Source organism: Astyanax mexicanus, chromosome 13 (genome assembly GCF_023375975.1).
Source record: "Astyanax mexicanus isolate ESR-SI-001 chromosome 13, AstMex3_surface, whole genome shotgun sequence".
Classification (NCBI taxonomy): Eukaryota; Metazoa; Chordata; class Actinopteri; order Characiformes; family Acestrorhamphidae; genus Astyanax; species Astyanax mexicanus.
This window is the reverse complement of record NC_064420.1, coordinates 51944128-51963338: the sequence shown is the minus strand read 5'-3', so window position 1 is coordinate 51963338 and position 19211 is coordinate 51944128. Positions and strand designations below refer to the sequence as shown.

Genomic DNA, 19211 nt, shown 5'->3' with positions numbered 1-19211 from the left:
AGTATCAGACATGTGCTTTTAACCCTACAGATGCTAAGCTAATGTCGCTAATAAACACTCGACTTTCACCAGTGTCATAAATCACTAAATACCAAATAATTCACCTATTTTACAGAACAAACAAATTAATCCAGTTCTAAATTCTGTGTTTTAGTCCCGTTCTGGCGTCTTTGGTCCACTTTTACAGTTTTTAGCCCATTTTTAGACCCAATCAGTCCAGTTCAGATATTGTAGTCCAGTTGGATTGTTTTAGTCCAGTTTTACTGTCTCTGGTCCACTTTTAAAGTTTTTAGCCTGGTTGGGTGTTTTAGTCCATGTCCAGGAGTTTTAGTCCCATTCAGGCATTTTTGGTTCATTTTTATATTTTTTGTACATTTGCATTTACATTTGTGTTTTTAGTCTCAATCACATGTCCAGTTTGGGGGTGTTTTAGGCCAGTTCTAGACATTGTAGTGCAGTTCTAGATGTTTTAGTGCAGTTCTAGACATTGTAGTGCAGTTCTAGACATTGTAGTGCAGTTCTAGATGTTTTAGTGCAGTTCTAGATGTTTTAGTGCAGTTCTAGATGTTTTAGTGCAGTTCTAGATGTTTTAGTCCGGTTCTGGTGTTTTTGTGCAGTTCTCATATTTTCGTTTCGTATTACTCTTTTTAGTCTCTATCAGTCAAGTTCAGTATTGTAGTCCAGTTTTACTGTCTTTGGTCCACTTTTACAGTTTTAGCTCAGTTTTAGTCCAGTTTTGGTGTTTTAGTTTAGTTCCAATGTATTTTTTTCAAATTTTTGTCTAATTTTGTTCTTTTTAGTTTTAGGAGTTTGTAGTTTTGCAGTCCTTGAATATTTTTTTTCTTAGTATAATTGTTTAGTTTGATTTCTGACAGTTTTTTGCTGCACATACTTAAAGTTTATTGGAATCTGTTTACAAAAACATCATATTAGTTCTAGTGTAATTCCAGTGTTTGTTAGCGACATTAGCCTAGCATCTCCTGGTTACTATCTTAGCCGATGGTGTGACTCAGTGATCAGAGATCACTACTGGTCTTTGATCTTTACTGAAGCTGCTGCTTTGATCTGCAGGAGTCGTGCAGCTGCAGCGGCGTCTGGACGCATTCGTTTGTAACGGTGTTGCATTTACTGCAGCGGCAGCGCTGAGCCACGGGGTAGATATACAGCGGGTCGATGTGGGCGGGGCATCCGGGCACTTCAGCCGAGCGATAGGCCACCGACTGATAAACACACCCTCTCTGAACCCGGAACTTTCTCCCGGCCACGCCCTGCAGATTACTGTCCTGCAAACAAACAAACAAACAAACAAACAAAAAGAAGTGTTTACAGTTGTGTTTAATTGTTGCAGCCGTCATTAACATAAAATACTTTTAGATTAATTAAAATAAAAGCATTAAAATAACATTTTAGAGTCAGTTTTAAAGTTAAAATGACCTTGGTTGACTAGTTCATTATAACAAAGTGTCAAAATATATAAATAAATAAATATATAAATAAATAAATAAATAAATAAATAAAAATCTAATTTTACAAATGATTGAGACAAAGTGAGTCCTGCTGATGGAAATGTGAATAAGCAGTGTTTGTGTTAGTTATTATATATGAGTCTTTTTTAATTGCTTTGTTTTGTGTGTCTTATAATGCAATACACTAAACACATATATCATGCAAACATGCAGATAAAATCATAGTAAATGTATTTTTTTTGTAATTAGTGATATTTAAGATATTTAAGGTATTTTATTTAAGATCATGTTGGAATAAATCCTGCAATACTGTTAATATGCTGAACATCAGCTGTTTTGTTTTGCATGTTTTTTCTGCATTTTTGCAGATTTTAGACACGCTTTACCCTGTGATTTTCAGGGTAACAATCTGGCAACCCTGATGGCTCGCTGTCTGCTCCATTTGATTGACTGTGTGTTGAATTGTAGCGAGTTTTGCAATGCATTCTGGGACACGTACAGCTCTTTTAGTAAGCAGCGATGTTTACTATAAATCATGATGCATTATGGGAGTTTTTAGTGCTTCAAAGTCACGTTACAATTCCACATTAGAGAGACTAGAGGAGCTGTAGAGCTTAGATCAGGCCCAAAATATCCGGCCCGGCCCGAGCCCGCCCCGCCCCATAAAAGTCTTTGTGAGCCTGAACCCGATTTAAACCCACATTATTTTAGTAAGTAGAGCGTTAAAACTGAGCTTTTTTTTTTTATTGGGCTGTTCAGAATCTGTTCGGAATGATGTTAATTAACGTTGCAACACTAAAGAAGCATAGACCTATTATTCAAAATATATGTTTATTAAGAACCGATCTCTCCAACTACTCTAATATCATTAACAATGTCTAAGAATATAAAACACTTTCAGAACAAATTATTTTTTATGCATGAAGCCTGTAGCAAAACAGAAAACACAACAATAAAGCTACACACTGCACACTCAGTAAACCCAAATAGACCAAGAACAACAACATCATTTAATATTACTTTTATTACTCGACTCAAATATAATTAACAATGTTTTAGAACAGGGGTCTCTAATAGGTCCGGACCAAAACCCATAAACTACTGAGAAGAATTTAATTCAGAACTTTTCTTTTCTCGTCTTTACGGTTTAACTTTACATCCTTTATTGAGGGTCAGTAATAAACTCACAGACCAATCACGTGTGCTGTAAGATCAACAAACGCTCTCATCAGCCAATCAGATCTGTGCAGACCACTGTTCCACCTAGTGAATTAGGACGCAGCCAGGAAAAAAACACCTTTATAAGGAGATAGAGAGCCTGAGAGAGAGAGACGGGGGAGGAATATAAACAAACCTCACGGGTCAGATGTTTTATATACTGTATATATAAGTGGTGTCAAACGATTAAAAAAATTAAGCTGATTAATCACAACTAAATTCTGTGATTAACTGCGATTAATCGCATTTATTTTTCTTCAGAAGCAAATTTTTATAGTGGAAATATAAATGTAAATAAAAGAATGAATGTAAGAAATGTAAAATGCAATTATATGTAAATATGTGGTGTCAAATAAAATAATAGTATATACTTTTATCTTTGAGGGGAGATAAAATCAACGCAGGGCACTGGAATAAAGAATGCAGGATAAATTGGGTTGTGAGGATTTACAGTACAGGTGTGTACAGGTGTGTACAGGTGTGTACAGGTGTGTACAGGTGTGTACAGGTGTGTACAGGTGTGTACAGGTGTGTGTGTGTATGAGTGAGAGTGAGACCTTTGACTGATATTTTTTTTTCAACTGGACTGTACTGATTTCTAATTAAATACCACTGATTTAGAATATAAATCACTTTCTGAACAAATTAATTTTATATATAAAATATATATTTTGCATTGTTTAAACAAGTAGAATCTGTTCTATTATGTTTTATTCCTAAACTCTAGAAATTGTTAATCTGTGAATCAGTTCACTTTACTGTAAAAACTGTGTAACTCTTTGGCTTTGGCAAAACAAATGTAGCACTATTTGTCACTTTTAATTGAACTGAATTGAGAGACAGAGAGAGAGACACCTTGGACATTTTTTTTCAACTGGACTGTACTGATTTTAATTAAATACCCCTGATATAGATTATAAAATCTATAGTTTAGATTTTTTTGCCCCAAACCCGGCCCGAGTTTAGGACGGGTCGGGTTTGGGGCTTTTGCACATAACAGGTGAACAGTGGTGATCTGAGTGGTGAGTTGGTTTACCTGTGTGAAGCACATGCCGCTGCAGACGGTGGTGTTGATGGTGAGGCAGTGGGTGCACTCCTGCTTCTCCACATGGAGGGTGAAGTTCTTCAGGGAGCATCCCAGCAGAACCCCAGCAGCTAAAGAGACCAGCAGAACCTGCAGAACCATGGAACCGCCCATTACTGGCAGACCAATCAGAACTCAGGGGATACCGAGACCAGACTGAGACCAATTCCCTCCTGTTGCTTTTATAGCGTAAATAATCCGCACTTCCTTATCTCCATCTTCTTCTTATCTCGCTCCACGGCGAGGCGGCGGGTGGGGGTGGTGGTGTTGGTTGGGTGATGGTGGGGGGGGGGGGGAGTGTGGGGCAGGTGGTGGACGTTAAGACCGGGGCAGATTGATTACCGGGGATTACCGGGAACCCCATCAATTTCTACCAGGAGACTCCTTTAAACGTAGACAAAATCTTAAAAGCTCGTCCGTAAACAGTATCTATAGTAAAGGTCTCTGGTGAAGGCTTCGTCATCAGCCCAGATCTCGTCACATCGGGACCTTGCAGATCCTTCCAGGTGTAGAAGTGTGTAGCAGGAAGGGGTGGAGCCAAACCCTGGGGCGACTTGATAAGACCAACCAATTAAAAATAATTTTCAAAGCGTTTTTACACCTGTAGTGGAAACCTGTGGTTTCTATGGTCGGGATCAGCTGATGAGCTTCAGTTTCTCCCTCTGTTCGGTTTGGTTTGGTTTGGTTTGTTTTCACACAGGCGTAAAAAACCTAAACGCACCAAAATGCGCACCAATAAACCATTCGAGCACATCAGAGTCTCCTCTGATTGGTCAGAGCTGTCGCGTGTGGGAGCAAGAAAGCTAATATAGCAACGCTATGCCGCTACGATCTAAACACTGTTTTTTGTTGTGCGGCTGTGAGCAGTGAACGCTGCATGTACTACTCACTCAGTGTGTAAACAGCATGGAGCAGCAGATACAGCATTAGTTCATAGCTGTGGTAATTAGCGTTATCTAGTATATGCAGTACTGTGCAAAAGTTTTAGGCACCTGTGTGAATTTCAGTAAAGGAAAAGCTTCTTATCTGTGCAGTAAGTGTTTATTTATTATCTCAGTAAAACACATTACAGCATTACAATAAATACAAACAGCAATTTTACAAAAAGCTTTAGGTTTTCCTTAAAACAACATCTCCTAATCTCTCCTCCTCTTAATCTGAGTTTAATAGAGTTATTTCTAGTTCTCATCAATTAATCTACACCTGGTTTGGTAAATTACTGGTAAATGTGGTAAATCAGGTGAGCTGCTGACGGAACTGAACATAATAATAAACACATGCTGACTGAGGAGCATCCAGGAGAAATCTGGAGTCTCTACACTTTGTTCTGCAGCTCGGCTCACAGGATATAAACATACTTATAGTTAAAAATGAGAATTATTTGTTACGTCCTCACTGGACTCTATTGCACACTGTGTAATAGAGTAATTACTACCTCACTGGTCTTTTTTGCACACTGCATAATTTGCACACTGTCTTGTTATTTATTATTCTTTGTCTGTATTGTGTTGTATTGTCTGTCTGCACTTTTGTACTGTTGCACTATTGTTCTGTCTACACTGTGTTTATGTGCACCATGGTCCCTGGAGGAACGTTGTTCCGTTTCACTGTGTACTCTGTATATAGCTGAAATGACAATAAAAACCACTTTGACTTTGACGTTTTACTGTATTAATCTTTATTTGCATCTGTTTAAATCATATGTGGTGAGATAAATGGATTAGTGTAATTTGCTTTGGTGCATAAAACTTTTGCACAGTTCTGTATGTTTTATAGAATAAACTTCACCTTTTAAGCAATTTAGCTCAATAGACTTTATTTAATATTCGGGTTGGATCGAGACCGGATCACCTTCTCAGCACAAGTGAACCACTTTAGAGTTCATTTGGGACCGAAACGCCCTTAAAGAAAGGTTGAAGCTGCTGAAAAAAGTTTAGTTGGGTTTAGAACCAGCAAATCAAACCCTACAGAGGTTCTTCACACCAAGACTCAACAGAAACAGTGTTCCAGTCGAACGCCTAAGAAACGAACGTTCTTAAATTACGCTCATCAACTTATAGACATGCCTCGACACACACTTGAAGCCTTGGATTTTACCCAGAGTTGGACTGAGAGATGCAGGATGGTTGTTTTCCATCAAACGGCCACCATCTGCTGTGTTCTCAGTGGCGTCGTCAATGCAAAACCCGGACTGAGACAGACAGAATTTTACTGTCTTTCCTTACAGTCGAATCTTCCGAAGGTTCTGATTGGGTTCTGATGATGGTCAGGTTTGAGTATGGTTTCTTGTGGTGATGCTTCAAAGAACGCATTCGCATGGTTTGTTGATGGAGCACTTTCGAGCGTTTAGTTTTTGTGCCTGTGTGAAAACAAACCAAACCGAGGGGGGAAACTCAATACAAATAAACAAACTCATCGCCTGATTCAAACCAGAGAAACCAACTATCAAGTCTACCCAGACTAACTAATTTTTTGGAAAGAGATGGCGACATCAATCAAAAAACTATCAGAAGAACTAGAAGAGATTAAGAAATCTCAAAGAAATCACTCAACTTTATATCTGAGGAGATTAGTAAAGTGGAGAAACAGTAAGGAAACCTAAGGACTGCAATAAAAAAGCAAAGAGATAGATTAGAGAGATAGATGAGAAGATTGAAAGTCTGAAAAACAAAGAATTGAGGATTGGGAGCAGTTGATGTGTTGATGACTTAATAAACACTGGGCTTAATCCTAAACACAGGATTATTGCCAGGGTTTTATGCAGTGAAGAGCGTGCAGAGGCTCAACACGCTTAACTCAGGAGTACCTTTACAACACAGCCAAGCATTTACTCTATAAAAGGAAATGAAAACATTAGATAAGAAATTAGAAATAGAAAAAATGTACACTTCAAATAAATACATTAAGTATATATACAGCTTCGGAAAAATAAGAGAGCTCTAAAAAATGATGAGTTTCTTTGATTTTACCCAATTAAAAACCTCTGGAGTATAATCAAGAGGAAGATGGATGATCACAAACCATCAAACCACCAAACTGAACTGCTTGAATTTTTACACCAGGAGTAAAGCAGCATAAAGTTATCCAAAAGCAGTGTGTAAGACTGGTGGAGGAGAACATGATGCCAAGATGCATGAAAAAAAACTGAATAAAAACCAGGATTATTCCACCAAATATTGTTTTATTTCTGAACTCTTAAAACTTTATAAATATGAACTTGTTTTCTTTGCATTATTTGAGGTCTGAAATCTCTGCATCTTTTTTTTGTTATTTCAGTCATTTCTCATTTTCTGTAAATAAATGCTCTAAATGAGAATATTTTTATTTGTAATTTGGGAGAAATGTTGTCTGTAGTTTATAGAATAAAACAACAATGTTCATTTTACTCAAACATAAACCTATAAATAGCAAAATCAGAGAAACTGATTCAGAAACTGAAGTGCTCTCTTCATGTTTTACAGAGGTGTATATATGAATAAAAAAGAAAAATCTAAATAAATTACCATACAATATGTACACATAAAAAGTAAAAAAATATATACAATTTAAACTAAAGTAAAGACATTTTAGTAAAAGTAAATGATGAAATAAAATGATGAGTGATAACAATAGTAAAATAAGAGCATAAGAATCAAAATAAATAATGAATAAATTAATACAAATAAATAAAAAGTAAGAACAATGGTAATTAAAATAATAAGAGAAAGGATAAACTTAAAACAGTCACAGAGTTTCCTGTAGTGAATTCTCTCTTTGGCTAAAAGATTTTTCCAGGTAGCTGACAGGTGATCCAGCCACTGGAGGAGTCTGATAATTACTGCTATTAAATGAGATCAGAAAAGAGATAAAAGCTGTAAATGGACAGAAAGTGATTTATAGATAAAAATACAAAAAGTATAAAAGACGATCACGTGTGTAAACGCAGTGTTTGGTATTAGAGAGTGTGTGTGTGTATTGGTGTGTGTGTGTGTGTGTGTTGTGGTCAGTTCAGTAGGAAGTTGGGATGATTAGCGTTTATCACAGTTGGAAAATCAGCTTCACGTGTGTTTTATTCACCTGCAGAAAACCCCGCCTTAATCCCACCTAATACCCCCCAGAGACGTGCAGCTGAAAGAAGTTTCCACAACACCGCCTCGATACCCATAACCATAAACACACTTTATCCTCCTCACACACACAGATATTATTCTGAATCAGTATAAATACATCATAAAACCATCAGAACTAAAATTAGAACTGGAAGAGATCATTCGACTTTAGATTCCAGATTATTAAAGGAGAGAAACAGTAAGAAAACTTGAGGACTGCAATCAAGCGAAGAGATAGATTAGAGAGATAAATGAGAAGATTGAAAATCTGAAACAAAGAATTGAGGATTGGGAGCAGTTGATGTGTTGATGACTTAATAAACACTGGGCTTAATACTAAACACAGGATTATTGCCAGGGTTGTATCCAGTGAAGAGAGTACGGAGGACGCAACTCTAGGCACTCAACCCGCTTAACTCAGGAGTACAAAAGTATAAAAGGAAATGAAAACATTAGATTAGAAAGTAAAAAAAATTAATGCACTTCAAATAAATGCATTAAATATATATACAGCTCTGGGGAAAAAATAAGAGCACTTAAAATGATGATTTTCTTTGATTTTACCAAATTATAAACCTCTGGAATATAATCAAGAGGAAGATGGATGATCACAAGCCATCAAACCACCAAACTGAACTGCTTGAATTTTTACACCAGGAGTAAAGCAGCATAAAGTTATCCAAAAGCAGTGTGTAAGACTGGTGGAGGAGGAGAACATGATGCCAAGATGCATGAAATAAAACTGTGATTAAAAACCAACCAGGGTTATTCCACCAAATAATTAGAATAATTATAAATACATCATACTGCGTGATGCTGCATATCAGTAAACATACAGTATATGCAGTAGGCGGGGTGTAAATCGGCAAAAAGTAGTCCCTAAAGAAAACTGTGGCTGTGTCCCAATAATGCACTACTACTCTACTAATGATATAACGTACCATATTTTTCGCACTATAAAGCACAAAGAATTATAAGGTGCATTATGTGACACTAGTAAGGAACAGGGGTGTTGCTATGTTTCCCTTCTAATCAAGCAGGTCTCACTGCTGGAGTGTGCTGGGGGTTCGATTAGAGTAGAGTTAAGTAAACAAAACTTTTATTTGAAAGTTAAACGAGTGCTGGATGTTAATCTACACAGCTTTCTCTCATAAAAACTGTTTATTTGGGCGAGTAAAACTCTTTCGTTTATTTACAGTAAGCTTAGATTTCCAGATTTACACTAAGGCTGGGTGCAGCAGCATTAGCATTAGCCGCCACAGCCACAGTTAGCACTAGTAAATCCCGCCCAACAGTGATATTAGTTAGCGGTTTGTCCCACGTAGCATGTTTTAACAAGCTCCAGTAGTGCTAGTGCTAAGGGATAGCAGCAGGCTACAGTACTCGCATTTGAACAGAGAAAGATTACCCATACTGCTCTGTAATTAATCTACAGTTACAGTAGATACAGAATCACCAGCACTGTAATCTGTTGTACCCGTACTGCTCTGTAATTAATCTACAGTTACAGTAGATACAGAATCACCAGCACCGTAATCTGTTGTACCCGTACTGCTCTGTAATTAATCTACAGTTACAGTAGATACAGAATCACCAGCACCGTAATCTGTTGTACCCGTACTGCTCTGTAATTAATCTACAGTTACAGTAGATACAGAATCACCAGCACTGTAATCTGTTGTACCCGTACTGCTCTTTAATTAATCTACAGTTACAGTAGATACAGAATCACCAGCACCGTAATCTGTTGTACCCATACTGCTCTGTAATTAATCTACAGTTACAGTAGATACAGAATCACCAGCACTGTAATCTGTTGTACCCATACTGCTCTGTAATTAATCTACAGTTACAGTAGATACAGAATCACCAGCACTGTAATCTGTTGTACCCGTACTGCTCTGTAATTAATCTACAGTTACAGTAGATACAGAATCACCAGCACCGTAATCTGTTGTACCCGTACTGCTCTGTAATTAATCTACAGTTACAGTAGATACAGAATCACCAGCACTGTAATCTGTTGTACCCGTACTGCTCTGTAATTAATCTACAGTTACAGTAGATACAGAATCACCAGCACCGTAATCTGTTGTACCCGTACTGCTCTGTAATTAATCTACAGTTACAGTAGATACAGAATCACCAGCACTGTAATCTGTTGTACCCATACTGCTCTGTAATTAATCTACAGTTACAGTAGATACAGAATCACCAGCACCGTAATCTGTTGTACCTGTACTGCTCTGTAATTAATCTGGGTCCGAGGCCGTTGGGTTATTAAAAACCTGGGTAGTGGAGTGGTGTTATGTAATCTGGATCATCAAGAGGTCCGGCAGCAGGACCGGGAGGCAGCAGGTCAGACCGGACAGGAAACCTGATTCTGAGAGGTGATTTAGGGAAACTAGGGCAGGAGAAATCCGACCCGGAGCTTTTTATACGACCCGGATCTCCACCGGCCCCGAAACCACGGCTCAGCCCCAACACCACCCGGCCAGAACCTCCACAGAGCGTCCAACAATTTATCACACCTTATAAATAACGCTACATTACTCTATACACGCCACACACTGCTGCTGACACAGGTGTGCAAACACACTTATAAAATATACACCATCACACATGTAGTCCAGTTCCTGTAGTTCTATTATAGAAGTGATGCCAATAGATCAGGACTCTCTGGACAGAGCAGATAAACAAACATGACAAAAAACTATCAGCACCATCTCATAGCAACCCCATAGCAACCACCTGACTGTATCATAGCAACCACCTGTTATTACTCTAGTAACCACTTTAAACTGCATAGCAATCTCCCAGCAACCCCATAGCAACCACCTAACTGTATCATATCAACCACCTGTTATTACTCTAGTTATCATTTTAAACTGCATAGCAATCTCCCATAGAAACCACCTGTTATTACTCTAGTAACCACTTTAAACTGCATAGCAATCTCCTAGCAACCCCATAGAAACCACCTGTTATTACTCTAGCAACCACTTTTAAACTGCATAGCAATCTCCCAGCAACCCCATAGAAACCACCTGGTATTCAAGGATTCAAGGATTCAAGGAGATTTTTATTGTCATTCGCATCACATGTGGTACATGAGGTGGAACGAAATTGTGATCTCACGATCCAGTTTTACACCCAAAGAGCTGTTATTAATAGAAATATAGATAAAAAAGAATACAATAAAAGAAATAGAATATACAAAATAGATAGATAAATATCCCAAAGAATAAAAATAAATAAATAGAGAGTAGAAGGTTCAGCAACATGAAGTCCAGAGTGCAAGTGTGCTATAGCAGCATGATAATGTGAATTAGAGCAGTGGAGATAAAGTGTCTCAGTGCAAGTAAAGTGACCATGTTGGTAAACAGTAAACAGTAATTTGTCCTTGGTGTCAGTGCAGTGTGTTGTTAAGTGGAGTTTAAGAGTCTTACAGCTTCCGGAATGAAGCTGTTTCTGAGTCTTGTTGTTTTGCACTTGATGCTCCGCAGCCTCCGGCCTGAGGGGAGTGGGACAAAAAGTGCGTGTGCTGGGTGGGTGGGATCCTTCCTGATGCAGGTGGCCCTTTTCCTGCACCTGGAGGTGTAAATGTCTGTGGTGCTGGGGAAGCTGACTCCAACAATCCTCTGTGCAGCCTTCACCACCCTCTGCAGAGCTTTCCTGTCTGCAGCAGAGCAGCTTCCATGCCACACGTTGATGCTGGAGCACACGACGCTCTCCACCACACATCTGTAGAAGGAGGTGAGGACTACGCTCCCGAGTCCAGCTCGTCTCAGCCTCCTGAGGAAGTAGAGCCGCTGATGTGCTTCCTGACCACAGTGGAAGTGTTGTTGCTCCAGGTGAGGTTGCTGCTCAGGTGCACCCCTAAGTACCTGTAGCTGTCAACCACTTCCACCGCAGATCCTCCAATGTGCAGGGGGAGGTGGGCATGCTTGCCTCTTCTGAAGTCCACAATCATCTCCTTTGTCTTTTTTACATTGATGCAGAGGTTGTTTTCTCTGCACCAATCCTCCAGGTGTTCCACCTCCTGCCTGTAGCTGGACTCATCTCTGTTCGTGATGCATCCAACCACTGCCGTGTCTTCCACAAACTTCACAATATGACAGCCTGGATGGAGAGGTGAGCAGTCATATGTGAGCAGTGTGAACAGGAGGGGGCTCAGCACACAGCCCTGAGGGGAGCCAGTGCTGAGGATTATGGAGGGGGAGGAGATGTTGTGAATCCTCACAGACTGCGGCCTGTTGGTCAGGAAGTCTAGGACCCAGTTGCACAGCGAAGAGCTCAGTCCAAGTGAGGAGAGTTTGGTTATCAGTGTCTGAGGAATCATGGTGTTGAAAGCAGATGTGAAGTCCACAAAGAGCATACGGACGTAGGAATCCTTCTGCTCCAGGTGGGTGAGGGCAGTGTGGACCACGGAGGAAATGGCATCCTCTGTGGATCGGTTCTTCCTGTATGCATACTGGTGTGGATCCACAGTGATGTTGATGGTGGCTTTGATGTGGGTCTGAACCAGTCGTTCAAAGCACTTTGTGACTATCGGAGTGAGGGCTACTGGCCGGTAGTCATTCAGACCTGTCACTGTGGAGCTCTTGGGGACCGGGATGATGGTGGCGGTCTTCAGGCAAGTGGGGACAGCTGCCTGGATGAGGGACGCGTTGAAAATGTCGGCCAGGACGTCCGAGAGCTGGTCTGCGCGGTCTTTTAGCACCTGTCCGGGGATGTTGTCCGGGCCGGCAGCTTTCCGGGGGTTAATCCTCCTCAGCGTCCTCCTTACTTCTGCTGGTGTCACGCTGAGGGGCTCCTCTCCTGGTGAGTGTGGGAGTCTGGTGCTGGGGGGTGTGTCAGGGTTCTCAAAGCGGGCGTAGAACGTGTTGAGAGCCTCAGGCAGGGATGGGTCTTTGGAGCTTTGTGCAACTCTAGTAACCACTTTATACTGCATAGCAATCTCCTCGCAACCCCATAGCAACCCCCTGGTACTAATATTGCAATCACTATAAACAGCAAACAGCACCTGCCATGCAACAACATAGCAACCACCCAATAATACTATAGCAATCACTGTAAAAACTGAATATCTACCACTAAACAACCTCTTAGCAACCACTCGGCCTTGTTATAGTAATCATCATGCACACTGAATAGCAACCCCATAGCAACCACCCGATATTACTGTAGCAGTCAATGTAAACACTATATAACTACAGCCTAGTAACCCCATAGTAACCACCTGGTATTACTCTAGCAATGGGCCCTTTTCACATTTCCGGGTTTGGAATGCGGAAGTAAAAAATAGCAGGGTAAACAACGCGTGTAGAACGTATAGACGAAATGGAGCAGCATAGGAAATGCTACTGCAGCGAGCCTTTCTGCTCAAATAGCAAACGCAAACAACCAAACCTGAGTTTCCACGACTTTCCAAATGTCACACGTTTACGCGGTAAATAGATAAGAGCAATTAGGAGAGAGGAAAATGCCACATTTACGGTTCTGCGCGGCAGTACATATGCGTGTAGCCAGCACTTCAGGCCGGATGAGCTATATGTCAAAGCGGGAGGGAACAGAGCCAGGAATCAGTTTCACCACGATTCGCCTGGAATAATTTTGGGAGTCGATATGAAAACCGCCTGACACCCTACGAGAGGGCAAGTACTCGTCTCGGTTTGAACACTGAAGCTGCCATGGGACAGAGAGACGAGGAGGACCTGAAGCTATGCTAACCGAGCCAAGCACGATTACTGCCGTCCACCGTCTCCTGGTGAGTAATTTTACAACTCTTATATCCATTTACACAATAAATACACAAGCCAGCTACCTAAATATCCATTTGAATAATTAATAATTACCTGAGTAATAGTCTCAAGACAGGATACCTACCAAAATAACATTGGAGATACAATATATACTGAATAACAGTATAAACTTACAATTCATAACTGAATAAAGTCTTAATAAGATATAATTATTTGGATAAAGTCTTAATATGCAATATTTACTTGAATAAAGTTTAAACTTACAATTAATACCTGAATAAAGTCTAAATATGCTATACTTATTTAAATAAAGTCTTAATATGCAATACTTACCTGAATAAAGTCTACACCTACAATTCGTACCTGAATAAAGTTTAAAATTGAAATACTTATTTGAAGTCTAACTTGCCTAAATAAAGGCTAAATATTCAATATTTACCTAAATAAAGGGTCAATTTGGCATGTTTACCTGAATTACTGACTTGTGTCCGAGATATCATTTGTTGTTTAAAAACTTTCCAAGCACAAGTATGGTTTATGTATTATACCAAAGAATACCAGTATTTGTTAGCTAAACATAGCACAGTAAAATATACCAGTTTACCTAATTAGTAATTGGTGTACAATATAGGTCAATTCAGAGTTTGACTTAAATTTTGTCAGATTATCTGTCAATATAAAACTAAGCTAATGTATTTTTTCCCCCCTTTTGTCGCAGGCAAAGTGGACGCTGCAGCTGCACGAATAAGGGAGCTGGAGCAAAAAGTGATTGAGCTGGAGAATTAAATAAAACAGCTTGCAGACCAACCTAGGCTTAACCATTTCTGCTCAACTAAAGAAGAGTTCCACTTTTTCCACACAATTTTCCTTGACTCAGTACAAAATTCTGTCTAAATATTTTAGCTTTAACTTACCATGTGAGCTTCATTTGTTTTTTGTATTTTTAGATTTTTTAAATTTGAGTGTTTTATAAATATAATAAATGAAATACATTTTAATCCTCTTGTCCCAGGTGCTTTGTATTTGTTTTATCTGTAGACAAAGTCATAGATGATTTGGTTACGACTGTATTCACTAGGCATACCATTGCAGGAAATACAATATTCTAAATATACAGTTTAAACAATATAGCTAGTTGTCAGAAATTATGCATTTTTTGAAGCACAACCAAAATGTTATGTTTACCCAAAATATCCTGATTTTTAAAGTTAATTAAAATGTAAAATAGTTCCATGACACCCAATACAAATAGATTGATTCAGTAAACAAAATGTCAATGAACTGAAATGTTTTCTTGCTTGTTGCTGGCTCTGCGCTACATAAAAAGACAATTCAAGCAAAGAATACAAGTTTATTTAGAAAATTCCATATTTCCACAAAAAACAAACTATAACAGAACATGCTGCTGGGAGAGAGACTGTTTTAAAGCCCATGGTGCTTTAATGGGCAATCTGATAAAGCAGAGCAATAGTATGATTGGAAAAGGCCTTCCCCGCAACACTTGCACGATGTCTTTATTACCTCCACAGGATCTGGGTGGTATGAAGTCACCTGTAATGCAAAGCACAGACATACTGTCAGCTCTGAGAAACATTTTTTAAACGGTACAAAAAGCACCAAATGTTCATATCTATATTTAAGCCATTCACAATTACTACTACATCTTTAACCTCTTGGCTGACCCTAAACAATCTACCTGAATAAGTTAACCTCCTAAAAACCAAGCAAAAATTTAATATGATGGACAAATTAACACTTGACCTTCACATTCTACAAGTGGTTGGTATATCTGCTTCACTACAGACGACTAACTTTGGCCACTGGCTTAACCTACCTAGTGGGAAGCTAGCAACACATAGAATCATCTTAGGCTTACCTGAACTGTTTCACCTACGTACAAGATAACTAGGGTTAAATGTGGTTTAATATATTTTTTTTCTCCCTGTCGATTAACTTTCCTAAACCACCTGCACTGTGTTTGAAACTGTATATACAAGGGTAAAACAGTTCTGTCTTCTATACAACTCAAAGCCTTAAATAAGCACATCAGATCCTGGGCAGTAGCTACAGTAATGGTTAAAACAGAAAAGAAAACATTAACTAAACAGCTACTTAGCATTACTTGACGTACTGTTGTCTATCTAAGTTAGCAAGCTCGCTAGTTAGCGGTAGCTAACCTAACTGAATTGGAAGCCTCGCTAACTTGTATAAAAATAACTACTTACCCTCAAAATTAAAGATGTATTCCTCGACAAAAAGCTTGTAATCCTTTTCAACCTTCGATATTTTCGCTACTGATACCTCATCTATAAACAGTGAGATGTCGGAGAAAGAAATCAATAGAAGTTTGTGCAGAGACAGCAGTGAACTCCATTCTAGCGCCGCTGTGTTTACCCTGCTAAACCAAACCGGAAACACGTCATCAAGCTCTGTGAAAAGGGCCCATTACTGTAAACACTAAATAGTTACAGCCTAGCAACCCCATAGCAACCCCCCAGTATTACTGTGTCAATCAATGTAAACACCATATGACTACAGCCTAGCAACCCCATAGCAATACCAGTTGATATTAATTGGTTAATTCACTAATTAATTGGTGCATTAATTAACCTTAATTTGTATTTAGTAGTTTAGTATTGATTAATTCAGAGTTTTTTTTTAGTTAAAGTTGTTGAATTGTTTGGATGCAGTTTGGGAAGAAACAGTTCAACAAAAACCTCTGAGTACTTCAGCCTCACAGCCAGCAGGTGGAGCTGCAGGTACAGGTAACACTCTGACCTCATGGAGACCTATTTATACAGCTCTGTACAAAATGAAGAGATCACTTCAGTTTCTGAATCAGTTTCTCTGATTTTACTATTTATAGGTTTATGTTTGAGTAAAATGAACATTGTTGTTTTATTCTATAAACTACAGACAACATTTCTCCCAAATTACAAATAAAAATATTCTCATTTAGAGCATTTATTTACAGAAAATGAGAAATGGCTGAAATAACAAAAAAGATGCAGAACTTTCAGACCTCAAATAATGCAAAGAAAACAAGTTCATATTCATAAAGTTTTAAGAGTTCAGAAATAATCAATATTTGGTGGAATAATCCTGGTGGTTTTTAATCACAGTTTTTATTTCATGCATCTTGGCATCATGTTCTCCTCCACCAGTCTTACACACTGCTTTTGGATAACTTTATGCTGCTTTACTCCTGGTGTAAAAATTCAAGCAGTTCAGTTTGGTGGTTTGATGGTTTGTGATCATCCATCTTCCTCTTGATTATATTCCAGAGGTTTTTAATTTGGTAAAATCAAAGAAACTCATCATTTTAAATGATCTCTTATTTTTTTTTCCAGAGTTTTATATTGTTGTGTAGTGCTTCCCTGAGGTGGTGTTATATAAGGTTATATACAGATGTCTTTTTTTGTCATGCTTACATTTTTCAGATTATCAAACAAACATTAACATCAGACAAATATACGCTGAATAAATGATTATTTTATTTATTAAATGAAACAAAACTATCCAAACCAATCTAGCCCTTTGTAAGAAAGTTTTTGCCTGCCTATAAATTAACTGTGATTAATCACATTTTTTGCAAATTCCACTCAGTTTTACTACTAAACACAACCAGACCTGATTACTGCCAGACCAGTAGAATAAAAAAAATGCTTAAAGAAACAACAGATGAGAAATGAGTTACTGATCATCTATCAGTCTGAAAAAGATTATAAAATAATTTCTAAAGCTTTGAGACTCCAGAGAACCACAGTGATTCACTATTATTCACTAATTCACTAAAGCTGCTGACAATCCAGAGCCGGGACCAGGCCGCAGACAGAGAGGCTTAACCGACCGTCTGCGAGCTGCAAAGAGACGTTACCTAGATACCAATGTATTCAGACTGTGTCTGTCCCCCGAGTCAAACAAAAACATCAAAAAACTAAAACAGTAAATCTAAATAACTTAACTTATATTAAACAATCATATCCAGACTGTAGTACTAACATTTCAAACCTAAAGATTGGTTTACTTAATATTAGATCTCTGAATTCAAAAGCAGTTCTGGTGAATGAAATGATAACTGATCAGAAATTCGATGTTCTGTGTCTGACAGAAACCTGGATTAGGCCAAATGAATATGTAGCATTAAATGAAGCCACCCCTGCAGGCTATAATTATATACACAATCCGAGATTGTCCGGTAGAGGAGGTGGGGTCTGCATACTTTTCCAAAGTACCTTAGTTAGCAATCAGAAACACTATGAAAATTTTACTTCTTTTGAGCTTCTTTACACCAGTATAATTAATCCAGTTACAAAAAAGAATGAATTTTCTTTAATTAACATCTACAGACCACCAGGGCCCTATTTAGAATTTTTAAAAGAATTTAGTGATTTTGTCACAGACTTAGCAGTAAGTAATGATAAAGTGATTATAGTTGGAGACTTCAACATTCATTTCGAAAAATTGGATGATCCATTAAAAAAGGCATTCACATCGATTTTAGACTCAGTTGGTATTATTCAAAATATAACAGGACCTACTCATTACTGTAATCATACTCTGGATTTAGTTTTGACCCTGGGTGTGAGCATAGATAACCCGAATATTCGTTCTCAAACCTCCGCAATTTCAGATCATTACCTTCTTTCATTTAAATTACATCTTAGTCATAATATACGTACATCCCCTAGCTACTCTGTAAAACGTTCAATTACGCCTTTTACAGCCCAACAATTTACAGATAAGCTTCCCGATTTATCAACTCTAATATATTCTCCTGTAGACCCAGTAGAACTAGACAAACTAACCGAAGGTTTAGAAAATACCTTTCGCTCTACCTTAGATGTTGTAGCTCCCCTTAAACACAAAATAGAGAGACAGAAAAAGCTCGCACCGTGGTACAATGATCAAACTCGTACCTTAAAGCAGTTAGTACGAAATTTAGAGCGTAAATATCGATCTACTAAACTGGAAGTGTTTCACTCTGCGTGGAAAGACAGTCTTGTTAAATACAGAAAAGAACTAAATAAAGCCCGCTCAGCGTATCTGACCTCACAGATCGAGATAAATAAAAATAATCCTAGAGTTCTCTTTAGTGTTATTTCCAAATTAACTAAAAACCAGGCAGGTACTGAACCTCAGATTCCAGCCATTTACACCAGCAACGATTTTATGGACTTCTTCAATAGTAAAATTGAAAACATTCGGGATAAAATTAAACAGATAAATATTACATCCTCTCTATCATCTGGTCTGGCTGATCTAGAACAAAACCCTGTTACTGAAGTTAGGTTGGAAGTCTTTAACCCACTTCCACAGCTAGAACTAGAGAAAATTATCTCCTCTTCAAACAGCACAACCTGCACACTTGATGCTGTTCCCACAAAATTATTAAAACAGGTACTGCCAGATATAATTAAACCTCTGTTAATGATAGTAAACTCATCGCTCGCCCTGGGCCATGTACCCAAAGCCTTTAAAACAGCTGTAATTAAACCTCTGATCAAGAAACCAAATCTTGATCCTACTGTACTGTCTAACTATAGACCTATTTCAAACTTACCCTTTATTTCTAAGATTTTAGAAAAAG

General features: G+C 38.4%; 1 protein-coding gene and 2 long non-coding RNA genes across 3 annotated transcripts; 1 reads left to right on the top strand and 2 right to left on the bottom strand.

Annotated features, from left to right (window-relative positions):
* Positions 1–881: 881 nt before the first annotated feature.
* On the bottom strand, positions 882–3882 carry LOC125806743 (thyrotropin subunit beta). Its single transcript, XM_049486361.1, has 2 exons — positions 3721–3882; positions 882–1283 (listed from the first exon to the last, which is right to left on the bottom strand). The coding sequence occupies exons 1-2, from the start codon at positions 3880–3882 to the stop codon at positions 1044–1046; spliced, it is 402 nt and encodes a 133-aa protein (XP_049342318.1). The 3' UTR covers positions 882–1043.
* A 9232-nt stretch (positions 3883–13114) lies between these two features.
* LOC125806767 (uncharacterized) lies at positions 13115–14619 on the top strand. Its single transcript, XR_007441607.1, has 2 exons — positions 13115–13626; positions 14340–14619. It is a non-coding gene; the product is annotated as an uncharacterized LOC125806767 (long non-coding RNA).
* A 339-nt stretch (positions 14620–14958) lies between these two features.
* Positions 14959–16064, bottom strand: LOC125806768 (uncharacterized). The gene is made up of 2 exons (XR_007441608.1): positions 15847–16064; positions 14959–15172 (listed from the first exon to the last, which is right to left on the bottom strand). It is a non-coding gene; the product is annotated as an uncharacterized LOC125806768 (long non-coding RNA).
* Positions 16065–19211: the final 3147 nt, after the last annotated feature.